Below are 15,955 nucleotides of genomic sequence, written 5' to 3' on the forward strand. Positions count from 1 at the left end.
TCTGACTGATGTTATTGAGCTGTTACTATTGTCTTTTTCCACAGATCTAGTTGATTTAATTCCTCTATATTCCATCTGGTGAGGACCACACTTACAGTCGCCGTTTATGTTGATGAAAAAAAGGCATTTTTCAATGAAGTTGTTGGTCTTGCAAAATTCTATCATGCGATTTCTAGCATTGTTTCTATCATCAAGGCCATATTTTCCAACTACCGATTCTTCTTCGTTTCCCACTTTCGAATTCCAATTATCAGTAATTATCAATGCATCCTGATTGTACATTTGATTAATCTCAGGCCAAACATGCAATCTGAATAAAGGGTATAGACAAGGGAATCCGACAGCAGTGTGAGCCTTCAGACCACAATGCAGATCTGAAACCTGCCAAGAAGACAGGGAAGAAAGGATGCTTGGGTAGAGTCTAACATTAGAATTGACCTTTAAGTTAAAATTACCCATCAGAGAAGTCCCACATCTTATGGAAATAAAAAAAAAAAATAGGCCTGCATTAATACTGCTACCATGACCAGTCATTGGCTCAGAGTAGCCAGTGGGAAGCGTGGCCTCATCATGAACATAGAAAGTGTTCTGGCCTGAGTATAAAATCTGCTTCTTTGAGCCAATGAGGAAAGGCTTTATCAGCTTAAAACCAAACCAAAAACCAAACCCAGTGCCATTGAGTCGATTCCAACTCATAGCGACCCTATGAGACAGAGTAGAACTGTCCCATAGAGTTTCCGAGGAGGGCCTGGCAGATTCGAACTGCTGACTCTTTGGTTAGCAGCCGTAGCACTTAACCACTATACCACCAGGGTTTCCTTATCAGCTTAGGAGTTAAAATATTTGAAATCATGTACAACTGTCTCTTAAAAGGATGACAAAATTAAGTCCTGGATTTCTTATTAAGCTATTTTTAATTAATTTTAATTGAGTCATGACTTAGCCTTGACGTTATTTCTAAGAATGTGCAAGGAGGGCCTGTTTCTAGTATTCATTCATCAATTTTCTTTGAGAAAGTTAGAAATAGAACTCCATCTATCTTGACCAAGTTTTAAAATAGAGCCGTTACATTTTTAAAGGTGATAAAGACGGTTGATATTCTTTTGTAGTCATTAAATTTTGTTAATAAAATATCTTCCAGTTTATTTTTATTCTATTTTAAAAGATTGTTCTTTTGATGTTTGATCTTTAGATTTTGTTGCGTAAAACAGTATTTGAAAATTGTTAATAGAATACCTACAAATACTTATATAGAGTAGCCAACACAATACATAAAATTCTTCCTCTTATCTTTCAATCCTGTTTCCTTATCCAAGAGATAACCATACTTAATCATTTTTAAAAGTTTTCATCATTAAAGTTATATATTTAATTATTATACTTTATGCATATTTTGTTTTTATTAATTTTAGACTGATTTCTGATGTCCCATTATGAAAGATGAAGAATTTAGTATTTTTATCTCCCACATTTCTTTCCCCCATTCACCTATAATTTCTATTAAATATAATATCTGTATAGTAAACCCTGGTGGTGTAGTGGTTAAGAGCTATGGTTGCTAACCAAAAGGTCAGCAGTTTGAATCCAGCAGGCACTGCTTGGAAACCTTATGGGGCAATTCTACTCTGTTCTGTAGGGTCACTATGAGTCAGAATTGACTCAATGGCGTGGGTTTTGGGTTTTATACCTTTAAATGTTTTCTTCTCTATTTTTGATTCACCAGTACTAGAATTTACATATTGATCCCTTGATATAAAACTTAAAGAACCTAGTATGCTTGCACTTTTTAAAAAAAATTTTCCCTCACGTCATAGATTTGGTAAGTTAGAAAATTTGAAAACATTAAAAGAATACCATTAAATTTATTCTGTTCTACAACTATAATTGCCTCTTCAATGCACTGTTTCTATGTAGAATCATTTTTCATCAAATACTAGTATATATATTTTTGATTAAGTCAGTATTTCTTACAGAACCAAGCTGGTAACTGAGCATATAAGGAAGGGAATGAAAACCTTTGTCCCTAAATCCTCCTGCTTGAAAGAGACTATGCCTGCCTTCAGGAACCAAAGGACTTTGTTTTAATTTCTTGCCATCTTTGATTCTTTTTAACAATACTCAACTGCCACTGATTGTTATATTTCATGTAGCCCTTCCTTATGTATTTTTCTTTTGGCTGTGGTACTTCCTGACAAAAGGTATACTTATGATAATCAGATAACAATATCTCTGAGCCCTGATATATTTAAAACTATTTTCTTTGCTCTCATCATTTGCTTGAATATAGAATTCAAGATTTAAAATCATTTTACCTCAGAAACTCAAGTGTACAGCATTTTTTTTATCTTCTAACATTCAGTGTTAACTGATTATGTCAGTTGTATGCTCATGTCTTTATATGTGATCCCCCCCCCCCCCGCCGAAGGATTAGGATGATTAATACAGAGAGCTGTAATATGTAAGTTTGTTTCCAATATATTTCTTTTCTGACTGGAGGGCAGACTTTGGGCTTTGTGTTCATGGGTCAAATTCATGCATGGGTTGGCATGTTTCCATTTGAGGTGATTGTATGTTGAGTAGTTAGTGAAGATGGGCACCTCTATAATTGCTAAAGTAGCAGATTTATTTGGCCAGTGGTGCTGCCTCCTTCTATTTATCCAACCTCGACTTATCTCAGTGTCTGATATCTTCCTGTTTTCTTTTCAGGTCATAACAATTATACTAGAATGTTTCCCAGGCAGATCACCAAATCTTTTAGAAGGCATATTTTAATCTTAAAGATAAAATAAATTTGTTGCCAGCTTCATATGCTTCGTCCTTGAAGAAAAGCAATGGCTGGAAGAGACCCAGTGATCTAACTGTTAAGAGCTTAGTTTTAAAATAAAATAGTCTGGTAATTACATCTAGGTCTGTTTATCATTTTTGCATTTATCAATTCTGTGCATATCTTCTGAATTTTCCTTTGGAATCACCATGCTTACTTTAGAGTTCTTAGCTGCCATTTTCCTTGTCTATATTTCCTCTCTATCCAATCTCATTGGCCTTTCATACTCTGGATTTCTTTAAACATTCAGGTCCAAATCTGGTTCACTTTCTTGGTCTGGAGAACAGTTTTAATTTTATTTTCCTTAATTACATTTTGTCATCTTATTTGATCATTTGAAAGAGAAGGAAAATATTTGACATATAAGACATTTTTCAAATCTTTTTGAAATTATTGCTTTTCTATCTTAATGCACCCTCAAAATACATGTAAAAATGTTTAAGGATCAAATTAATCCAGTATCAATCTATTCTATTCCACTTCCAGCTGCACTTGCAGTACTTCTTCCTCTGAGCCTAACTACTCAGAACTAGGTCAAATCTCACAAGTTAAAGGGCCCAGTTCTCCAAATCACCAAGTCTTTCCAAAACTTAAAATGCTAGATACAAACTTGGTGTCCCTAGACACTCTCACTTCTGACCTTCTGGCTACAAATTTGGAGGTTTCCCACTACACCCTCAGGATGCCAGCTATAAGCTGGTCCCCCGGACCCTTTCACTTCTGAACTGCTGGTTCCTATGACTAGAATGACTCACAGAAGTCAGGAAAGAGTTATAGTCATGATTATAGTTTTATCAGAGCAAAAAGGATACAAACGAAGTGGCACGTAGGATGAGGGTTCACATTGTGGAGCTTTGATATGGGATAAAAGGGACATGCTACCTTCCTTTGGGCATTGATATCTATCGCCAAACAGAAAACCAAAGGAGCTCCTATGTCCAGAGTCTTTACTGGGGCCTCATGACATAGTTATACTCAACTGAATCATGTCTTCCTCCCCTGAGGGTCAGCTGACAGCACATGGTGGATCTTTCTGGCATGGCCAGCTCCCACTTGAGTCAATTCATTAGCATAACCTGTCAGGTGTGGAGCCTTCTTAGATAACAAAGCACTTCAATCAACAGGGAATTCCATGGTTTTTAGAGGTTCTCTTGGGAAGCAAGGACAAATTCAAATTCTTTGCACAAATTTGTTAGTTAACCCACACAACTGAAAACAATTCCAGGTTTTCTACTACGATTCATAAAATAATATATAGGAGAGCTATTTGCATTGATTTTGCCTAATTATAAGATAGAACCCACACATTTTAATATACTACCCATGCATTTTTATCCTTAAGAGTAATGCATTTCCTTTTAAACATCATCTTTGCTTCATTCCCAGTGGTAGGCAGGGTTGGAAACAGTCTCTCAGAATTCCCAGCCATTGATGTACACACCCCTTCCCCCCATTATTCAATCAAACATTAATCTATGTTCTGCTTGTGAAGGGATTTTGCAGATGTAATTAAACTTCCAAATCAGTTGACTTTAAGGTTATCCTGGTTGGGCCTAACCTAATTATATGAATTCTTTAGAAACAGTTGTTTTTTTTTCTGATTAGTGACTGAAGAAAAAGTCAGATATTTGAAGAATGAGGGGGATTTGACATGCATATGAAGAACATATGATTGGAGAATCCACATAGTGATATTTTTTGTTTCAGTTTTTAAATGTATCTCATTTTTATATTTCATATTTCAGTGTAAATCTTTATTGTCAAAGTAAAACATACTAGTAAGAAAAAACTTAAAAAAAATCATATTACAGAAATTAGAAAATAAATAATTCTGCTTTTACCTTCCAAAGATGAACATTGTTAAAGTGTTGTATATTTTTTTCTGGAATTTTTATTCTACTTGTATGAATGCACATAAACCAAAAAAAAAAAAAAACAAACCCAGTGCCGTCGAGTCGATTCCAACTCATAGCGACCCTATAGGACAGAGGAGAACTGCCCCATAGAGTTTCCAAGGAGCGCCTAGTGGATTGGAACTGCCGACCCTTTGGTTAGCAGCTGTAGCACTTAACCACTATGCCACCAGGGTTTCCGTGAATGCACATACTTTCTTCAATTATATTGCATAAATATGAACATACTACTTTTTAATAACATTATAATCCAAGAATTTTCCAAATATTTTCTACCTCTTAGCATTATTGATAATAAAAAAAAATAGCTGCATAATATTTCCTTATAAAGTTGAGCCATGGCTCTTTACCATTCTACAATTACTGACCACTCAAGCTATTCATGTATTGTTTTAAGTAAAAGGATCTTTACCTCTTACACTCAAGTTTCCATTGCTTTGCCTGTATTACCAAAGATCTTAGGCAGATTTCTGTCTAAATTTTTAAAGCCTTCTATTGTATAAGCAAGTTAACCACTGCCATCCTGTGCCAATTCAATTTGACAAGCATTCATGAACACTTACAATGCACAAGACACTTCTCAAGACACTTAAGAAAATGCACTGAATGGTCAGAAAATCAGCTTTACACATAACACATACAGATTGCAAAGACTTTTATAACTAGAGATTTTTGTCCACAAAAAGAAGCTTGAGTTAATGGAATTTGAAGAATGAGAGGTCTTGGGGAAAGATATTGTTCAGATCTGATATGCCATTAAGAGATTAGATGCCTTTAAAGCTGCCATGAGAAAATGAGACACATTCATGACAGTAATGGGAAAAGAAATTTTAAAAAGAGTCTTCCACAGGTTCACTCAGCATAATGCCATTGATTAAATAATGACTGGAAGGAAATTACATATTGACGTATGATATCATTCACTAGAATATCTTAATCTTCACTGAAGAAATATATTTGCTAACATTCTAATAGAATGCACTGCATAGTGTCTTTCAAGAGAGCTAAATTGACTCAGGAATTAGAGATGGTGATTGATTTATAATTCTCTGAGAGTATTACTTCTGTGTAAGATAAAAAGTATGTTTAGATTTTTTGAAATTTGTTCAAAATAGTTCTTGATAGAAACTGCTATCTGAGATTCAAAGGAAATTTTAAGCCTATAGAAACCATAATACTGATTATATATTAATTTGAACTAGGAAGTATAAAACCAGGAAAAGAAATATTGCAAAGAACAAATCTTTCTTGGAAGAAGTACAGCTAGAATGCTCCTTAGAAGTGAGGATGGTGAGGCTTTGTCTCATATATTTTGGACATATTATCAGGAAGGACCAGTCCCGGAGAAGGACATCAGGCTTGGTAAAGTAGAAGGTCAGTGAAAAAGAGGAAGACCCTCAACAAGATGAATTGACACAGTGGCTGCAACAATGGGCTCAAGCATTACAATGATTGTCAGGCTGGCACGGGACCAGGCAGTGTTTTGTTCTGTTGTACATAAGGTCACTATAAACCGGAACTGACTCGATAACACATAACAACAACAATAACAACTTCCTCTTAAAAGATGATGCTAGAAGCATAAGCCCTAGAACGTATACAATGGAAGGAAATTTAGATGTCATCAGCGTCTTCATCTGAGGAGGGTGGCACTGTTCTCCTGCTCCATCAGGGTTTCTCTGTTGTGTTCCCTGTCAGGGCAGTCATCGGTGGTAGCCAGGCACGACCTGGTTCGTGCTTCTGGTTTTCTTTAGATATACCACACTTGCCCATTGCTGGGGTTTAGAAGACTCTTCTTTTCCTCACCTTTTACAAACTTGCAACTAAGGGGTATCAGTACAACCTTGCAACTAGGAAAAGTGATCAAAACAAAACCCACCTGCAGTTCACTGGTACTTGTGGCTCTCTGGAGCTAGTTAAGATGGTTCCTACCAAAGACAGACTTTCTTCACAAGAATACAGCCACCTTTAGCCATCATTAAGTACTAAGGTAATAAAAGGAACAAAAAAAAATTGTGAAAATGCACACATATATGCTTACACTCACACTGCTGGTTCATTAGAAATAGATTTTTCCATATGTTCTCAAATCCTGTGTTAAGGAATTTTTCTTCAGTGCTTTTTGAATTTATGTAATAAATAAACAAAAGTAACATTCTTGTTTGGTTATTACTGAAATACATATATATCTTTTTAATTTACTGAGAGGACATGACCATATTTATACACAAATAGATAAAATTTCTTATGGTACCAAATTTTGCTATATGATTGCTAGCTCCATTACTTGGGGAGAAAACGACCAATGTATGATGTTAAGTTAATGTAAAGGAGCTTTTACATAGGTGTTCTATGTGCATTTTTTATCATAATACTCATAACTCCATAGTGATGTCCATTTATACTGCTGATACGCATTTTGAGGCTGATTCAGAATCAGATGACTTTTATTATGAGACCATAAGCCCTTTCAAATAAGAGATGGTATATCTCTAGGAGCTTCTCAGCACAGGGATCTCAGTCCAAAGGACGTGCTCTGCTCCAGCGCTGCTTTCTTGGGGGTATGAGGTCCCCATGTCTCTCTGCTCACTTCTCTCTTTTATATCTTGAAAAAGATTGGCTTAAGGCACAACCTAATCCTGTAGACTGAGTCCTGCCTCATTAACATAACTACCGATAATTGCATCTCATTAACATCATAGAGGATTTACAACATATAAGAGAATCTCACCAGATGACAAAATGGTGGACAATTACACGATACTGGGAATCCTGGCCTAGCTAAGTTGACAGATATTTTGGGGGGATACAATTCATGATGTGGGGTAAATGCTAAATTTCAGGCCAATGGGTACTTTAAGTGATATAGTTTATGGACCAGTGTCTTCGATATGCCTTTTTTAAAAGATAATTTATCTTTGTTAAAGCAACTGTGATTTGTAGAACTGGTTATAATTATCCCTGGGAGTATATGTTATGTTGCCTGGGAACATGGACCGCTATAGATAACACATCTTCTTGGAGCATTAATTTTCTTTAACAATTTTTCATAGTTCCAACCAAAACACACACACACACACACACACACACACACACACAAAGGGCACAAAGTAGAGTAACTCGATAAGAATTTATTTACAACGATGCTCTTAAAAGAGATATGGGTATAGGGGAGTCACAAAGATAGCACAATAAGGGGGAGCTATTGGAAACTGTTGCCATTCCTGATCAGGAATAGTTTCTAGTATGGGGAGAAGGTCTCAAAGATTCCCCCAGCTTTTGAGAGGATGGCATTAGATGAAGGGATACAGCCAACCTAAGATGACCTCACAGGAATGATCCAGGAGAATAAATACTTTCATTCTTCTCCCCCCGTCTGATCTCTTCCTGGGACCCCCACCTTGCTGAAGCTAATAAAAGCCCTGAGATACAAGAGGCCTGGTGATGTGGTTCATAGTTTTTAATGGCACAAATTATAGAATAAATTAAAAATTATTCTGATTAACTCCACACAAGTGAAGCTTCAGCTAGTACTGTGTTCTCTACTCCAGTCCTCCAAAAGGCTGCATACTCTCTGTTCTCTGTTAAAAAGGACATTTCTGGTAAAGAATGGGAGAACCATGAAATGGTCAAAATGTCACATGAGGATACATTTGTGGTGTATCTGTTGTCTTGTCTGGAAAAGGACATCATGCTTGGTAAAATAGAGGGTCAGTGAAAAAGAGGAAGACCCTCAAAGAGATGGATTGACACAGTGGCTGCAACAATGGGCTCAAACATAACAATGGTTTTGAGGATGGCACAAGACTGGGCAGTGTTTCTTTCTGTTGTACACAGGGTTACTGTGAGTTGGAAATGACTGGTTGGTACCTAACAACAACAACAAATGATGATTCACAGGATAATTCAAGAAATATTATTGAGCAGGCATGTATGCACCAGGCATTGTTCTAATAAGGCCCTGGCATATATCAGTGAATAATAAGGCATTTATTAAGACATTCTTCAATCTCTATCACGTCATAAAAATGTGATTATTATACGTCATCCTCTTAGAGTCCTACTCTAAGACTGTGACATGTCACAACTGTATAACAAAATGAGCCTTTGGGGTTATGGGGAGGAGGAAATAGTGCTTTAGCCATTTTAATAACTATTATGCTATCTCCATGAAAGATCACAGTGAAAATATTTGAGGCATAAACTACTTTGGTGTTTCTTAAATCATACCACATACATGGCTATTTATCAATTCCATTCAAGTCAACATGGTCATTTTCTGGCATTCAACCTGGAGAATGACCTCCTTTAATACAAATTAAAAAATAATGCTCAATATAATAATGATTTCTAGAAAAACTATCTTTTTTTCTTTCTAGATCTTGAATTATTTTGGAAATTTATCTGATGATTGAGGGAAGGAAGTTTGCCGGTTTCTAATCACATCAGTCAAGGTTATCTGCATTGTGGATTAACATAAGATTTCTATTCTTCCAAAAATATGAAAAGGGTCAGATACCTTTCCAATATAGGACACATCGAAATATGTGGAAGGTGTTAAAAATAACTGAAATACTCAAGTGAACTGAGTTTGTTTGAAAATTAAGGGTTTGCAATACCTCAACCAAAACCAAACCCACTGCCGTTGAGTCGACTCCGACTCATAGCGACTGTATAGGACACAGTAAACTGCCCCATAGAGTTTGCAAGGAGCGCCTGGTAGATTTGAACTGCCGACTTCTTGGTTAGCAGCCATACCACTTAACTACTATGCCACCAGGGTTTCCAATACTTCAATACTGCATCTGAATTAGATAGCAGAGAACCTTAGCAGGAAACAATAAGAAGAGATGAAAGTTTTCAATTCTAATTTTTCTAAAGCATGAGTATAATATATCCTTTAATATAGTATAATAATATACTTTATGATTTCATAAGTGCCAGAAAACACTTTTGTTAGATGTGGATTATTGTCAATATTGCCTTCTCCTTTGATGAGATCAAAGATGCTGTATTGAAAAATTCCAACAATAACAACAATAACTTTAAAGTCGTCACAGACCCAAATACTATTAATCATTTCCATATTTTTTAATAGAGGCTCAAAGAACTGAAACAAAGAGAATTTGCTCGAAATGTAGCATCTAAATCCAGGAAAGATGAAAGAAAACAGGAAAAAGCACTTCAACGCCTGCACCAGCTTGCAGAGCTAAGAAAGGAGACTGTATGGTGAGTATTCGATGAAACACTGTTTTCTTAACACATGACAAAAGAAAATGGGAGGTAGAAATAAAGGGCACAAATCCATTTATATCTGTACCCAGAATAAGGCACCCACCTTTTCATGGCTCTTTGTGGGTTGTAAACTGTAATTGGAATTTGAATTTTATGCAAAAACCTATTTAATGCACTCTTCAATAAAAAGCCAAAATGACTATAATTTTAGTTTGTAAAAAATAAATTTCACAATGTGCTTCTATTTAAGCTATATTAATTCAAAGCTATAAAGCTATTCAGTTTCTTGATGAAATTCAAAACAGTTAATTGAAGAAGAGAGCAAGGCACTGTCTCTTGACCTTTGTTATTCACGGAATTTTAAGAGGAACTTATTTTTCGAATGGTAATTTCAAGAACTTTTATTTGAGATTATCCTTAAGATAAAGAAAAAAGATCAGAAAGACCTTGTGAACTTCAGAGGTAGGTCAGAATTAGTTTCACTGTGAATAAACTACACCTGGGCTGGTAGATTTTCACAACTCTTAAACCTTGACCTACTTCTGACTGTGAGCAGCTGTTAGATGTGAACAGTGTAACAATTTAGACCTTAGAATTCAGGCCAGGACAACATTATAAAAAGATCACTTTTTATAGTGTCTCTACCTCCTCTCCCCAGATAAATAAACCTTCTCTTATTATTATCTAAAGCAGAGCTACTTTATGCAAGTCTAATGTATCCTTAATAGTGTTAAGATGATATTTTGGTATATCAAAATATTGTTTGGAATGTCAAAACTTGGAAAAAATAAGAATAAAATATAAATGTATTTGGAATCCTGTATGGAACTGTTAAAAGCAAACATAACTACATTTAATACAAGTGCAGGAACAGATCTTCAAAAATACAGCTATACAGTTGTACCAGCTAGGTATTTTTACTCTGTGTGGTAATAAATGAAAAAAAAAAAATATACAAGTGTAATTTTATGTTTTAGAGAATTGTATGACCCAAGTTATTTAATACTGTAGTATAAGCAGCCTTTTAAAATGTAAATTCTAAGAATAAGGGAATTAGAGTTTATAATAAGATATGTTAAAAAAAAAAACTTCTATATGAATTACTTTCCATAGTTTACAGTACATATTTCATAATCTATTTTATTTCCCATAAATTCTATGCCTCTAAAGATACATGAAATAGAAAGTGGTGCTGTTTCTTAGTATCAGTTAAGGCAATTGAGCACTCCATACTAAATAAAGCAAATATTTAACTAACAAAATTTTTGGCCACTTATAACTTCTAAGAAAACTGAATTTTGAGAATAACAGAAAATTCTGAACAGCATGATTCTGTTAGGGTAAGGACACAATTTAGAGATTTCTTACATTTATGTGCTGGGCAGTATTTTTTTTTTTTTAAGCAGAACTCACTATTTATGATGTTCCATAATACTACGTATGGAGTCCTGACGGCACAGCAGTTAAGAGCTGCTAATCAAAAATTTGGCATTTCAAATCCACCAACCTCTCCTCCGAAAGCCTATGGGGCAGTTCTACTCTGTCCTATAGGGTCACTATGAGTCAGATCCACTCAACAGCAACGGGTTTGGTTTTTGGTTTTGTAATACTATACACATAGAATTCACACGTTAAGTAAATAGTCTTTTATCCTATATTTACTGCATATTATAACTTATAACTTCATTGTAATTTCTAACTATTAAGAATAAAAAAAAATAGCCAAAAGACCCAAAGCTCTCTTCAAGCTAGCGTTATTTCTATTTACCTTTGCATCACAGTGTACTGCTTGGCCTGTGGTAGACTATCAGTGAATGCTGGTTGAACTGAATTGTTGAACTGAATTCCTAGCCTTCCTGAAGTCACAACTGAGGTTTTTGTTTTGTTTTGGTTTATTTTTTAACTTTCTTCACAGTATCAATGATGTTAAGTACTTGTGAATTAAAAGTAATTTTATTTTGGAGAATTTTACAACTATTAGCTACATCACTGAAAAAGCTATGGAGGTCAAAATCTTGGTAAAGACATACTGGTTGAGATCATAGGAATGAGCTGTGAAAGTAATTTCACAATAGCATTTCCAAGTTACCCAGAACAATAACCAATAACTGAAAAAAAACTGTGGTACTGGAGAAGGCAATTAAACCATGTGAAATTAAGTGCAGAATTATATATTTCTTACAAAGATTCAAAAAACTGAAAAAGAAAGTCTTATAATGACATTTCTAAGATGTGTTTGGATTTTTTTTTTTTTTTTTCTCAAAGGTATATTATCTAACATGAATTTTGTTTCTTTTTGTAGTGCTCCTGGAAGTGGCCCCATGTTCAAGTCAACAACTGTTACCGTGAGAGAAAATCTTAATGAAATCTCACGGAAAGTTGTGGATTCAGTTAATGGCCAGGAAGAATTCAAATATACTTTGATTCAGAGTGAAGTGAATTCTAACAATGTTACTGCTGTTGCTGCAGATTCAGAAAGTTCAAATAATTACACAGCAAAAAATAACCAACTTGGGGATCGAGCCCTGGGAATTCACAGGCACAAAATTGGCTTTTCTTTTGCATTTCCAAAGAAAGCATCAGTGAAGCTGGAGTCCTCAGCTGCAGCCTTTTCTGAATACAATGATGATGCCTCTGTGGGAAAAGGATTTAGCAGAAAAAGTAGATTTGTCCCCGGTGCTTGTCATCTTCAACTATCTTCATCAACAGATGTGCTTTTGAGTTCTGAGGAGAAAGCTAACACTATTCATCCACCAGAGGGAATGTGCTCTGACAAAGAAGAAACTCTTCAAACTCAAGAGATGAAAGAAGTCTCTAGTAAAAAAGATACATTATTAGTACCTCCATTTTGCCAGCTTCAATGCCTTTTATCTTCTGATTCAGATAGTTGCCAAAATTCAGTCCCAATAGCAGATCAGATACCACTAGAAGATGTTATTACTAATGAAGACACAGCCCTGAATGGTAACAGCTCTGAGATGTTAGGAAATAAATCCACACTTCCTGATATGCCTAATGATTGCTTGTCTTTGCAAGCTACCACAGAGGAAAATGTTAAGAACAATGATGCATCCACAATTGAAGATGAAAGTAAAAATCACGCCCCTGAGATTTTGGCCCCTTCAAATACTGAAGAGAAAAATATAAACTTACATAAGAAAACAGATTCATTTAAAAGACAATGTGAGCCATTCGTACCTGTGCTTAACAAACATGGGTCGACAGTTCTTCAGTGGCCATCAGAAATGCTGATTTACACAACTACTGAACCATCAATCTCTTATAGTTGCAATCCCCTCTGTTTTGACTTCAAATCCACTAAATTAAGTAACAATCTATATAAAAATAAACTGTCCTTAAATGATCTTTACTCACAGCAGAAGGAAGAAGACATTTACAAGGGACCAGCTTCAGAAAGCAAGGACACATCTGTCACAGAACTCACTGATTATGAAATTGTAGGTAGCAGAAGAGAATATACTCAAGTCACTCCTCTTTTAACTGATGAAACTGTCTCTAAGAGTTATGATTCTGGAAAAAATGGGGATATAGGTCTAAGATTTAAAAATATTTCCTGTAGAATCAGAAACACAGGAAAATGTAATTCCACTAAAAAGCAAATAAAACAGGACACTCTTCATGAGAAATACAACAAAATAAGGTTGAAAGATACTCATGAACACTGGTTCCATAAAAGTAGAAGAAAAAAAAGAAAGAGAAATTTATGTCAGCATCATCATGGGGAGAAAACCAAAGAATTAGAATCTCATTTTAAAATGGAAATGGAGAATAATTACACTGATAAAACTAGGACAGACCTACTGGAAACAATTTCAGAGAAACAGCATTTAACTGCAGAGTCATTATCAGAATCACATCACTTAACTGATAAAAGGCCCAAATCAGCATCCACATACCTAAGTGAAAATGAAGAAATGTGTAAAACTTGGAACAGCAAATACAATAATACTGATGCTATCAGTTCTAAAAACAACTATAGAAGGAACACAATTGTCTTAAATGGACAATCAAATGCAACCATGATACATTCTGGGAAACATAATTTAACATATTCCAGAACTTTTTGTAGTTGGAAAGCCAAAAAGTCAAGCTGTAGCCAAGATCACAAATGCGTAGTTCTTCAAAATGATGTGAAATGCATGAGTCAGAATCAGGCTGTTAAAAGAGGTTATAATTCTCTCGAATCAGAAAGATACCACCGAAAACGTCGACAACATTCATATTCTTCAGATGAAAGTTTAAATCATCAGAATTATTTACCAGAGGAAATTTTGAGGCCATCAAGTACTTCAGTTGCTCCCTGTAATCCTAAAAAGAAATGGAGAAGGAAAAGAAGCAAATTCCACACTAAATTTGAAGCTTTGGATCTTAAAGAGAATACAAATTATTTCATGAAAAACAGTCCTTCCTTAAGTAACCCAGATGAGTTAATAAGTAAAGACAAAAAAGAGGAAATGAAACCACAAGAAGTTACAGATATTGAAAGTAACTCAGAAAACACAGACCAAGTAGAACACAACCTAACTTTGGACCCTAGCAATCTTCTTCCTTCTGAAACCAATGGTGAAACTGAACATTCAGTCATGGAGATTACTTCTGGTGAATTTTCAGAGGTTTCTGGTGATCCCTCCACATCTGCCTATGTAGCTAGTGTTCCAACAAAAGTAGCAATTGAAAATACCTTGTTTGAACATAAAAAAAGATGTGAGACTATTAATACTAATGGAAAACAAATTCCTTCCAAGGTGCCCAGTATTGAAAAGAACTTTAGACAGCCACAACCTAAATCATACTTTTGCCATTATGAACTGGCTGAGGCCCTTCCACAAGCAAAGATGAATGAGGCATCAACCGAGTGGCTACAGTATAATTCAGGAATCCTTAACACACAACCACCACTACCATTCAAAGAAGCACATGTTAGTGGTCATACCTTTGTAACAGCCGAACAAATTCTCGCTCCGTTAACTTTACCAGAGCAAACATTATTAATCCCACTAGAAAACCATGACAAATTCAAAGACCTACCATGTGAGGCCTACCAGCACATCATACAGCCGAACATGCTGGCCAACAAGGTCAAATTTACCTTTCCTCCAGCTGCCCTCCCACCCCCTAGCACAACTCTGCAGCCTTTGCCTTTGCAGCAGCCCTTATGTTCTACCTCTGTAACCACTATCCACCACACTGTTTTGCAGCAGCATGCAGCAGCCGCAGCAGCAGCAGCAGCAGCCGCAGCTGCAGGGACATTTAAAGTACTTCAACCACACCAACAGTTTCTTTCCCAAGTCCCAGCTCTATCCAGAACATCTTTACCTCAGATCTCAGTAGGACCTAGGCTTTGTCCTGGGAATCACCCGACTTTTGTGGCTCCTCCTCAGATGCCAATCATTCCAGCTTCGGTTCTCCATCCTAGTCATCTGGCTTTCCCACCTTTACCCCATGCACTCTTTCCTTCTCTGCTTTCCCCACACCCTACTGTCATCCCCCTGCAACCTCTCTTCTAGTCATCACCATAAAGCGGAAAGGAAATACCCTTGTGAAAACTATTGCCATATGCATAAGTGCTCATCTAAGTGGATAAATGGCTCTTTAAATGATGACGATAAACTGGTCCAAATATGGCCTCATTGATTTTAAATCATTTACTGTAAGTGTAATGATGCAAATATATTCCTGTTTCTGATATATAATATTATTAACGCACTGAATAGTTTGAAAATCAATACAATATATGCTGTATATTAAAATGTCTTAAGAGTATGTATAATGTACATAAAATATATTTATAGTACTGTAATTTATGTTGTAAAGTATGCTCTTTGGTTTTTTTAATCTTTGTGTATTTGCACCTATTTAATGTTTAGACAATGCTGATGGCACTATGTTTTGTACCATGTTCCTTGAAACTGTAAATCAGTGAAAATATATCTCTTGCAATAAATTTTTGTTAACTATTTAA

At 35.6% G+C, this 15,955-nt stretch overlaps 1 protein-coding gene across 1 annotated transcript in view; it reads left to right on the forward strand.

The window, feature by feature from the left end:
• Nucleotides 1-15,500, forward strand: part of ZNF804A (zinc finger protein 804A) — a 299,120-nt gene extending 283,620 nt beyond the window's left edge. Inside the window, exons 3-4 of the mRNA XM_049887611.1 lie at nt 9,836-9,966; nt 12,275-15,500. Coding sequence (XP_049743568.1) covers nt 9,836-9,966; nt 12,275-15,500 — 3,357 coding nt within the window. The remainder of the gene's footprint in view (nt 1-9,835; nt 9,967-12,274) is intronic.
• The last annotated feature ends 455 nt before the right edge of the window (nt 15,501-15,955 follow it).

This window comes from Elephas maximus, chromosome 6 (assembly GCF_024166365.1).
Source record: "Elephas maximus indicus isolate mEleMax1 chromosome 6, mEleMax1 primary haplotype, whole genome shotgun sequence".
Lineage (NCBI taxonomy): Eukaryota > Metazoa > Chordata > Mammalia > Proboscidea > Elephantidae > Elephas > Elephas maximus.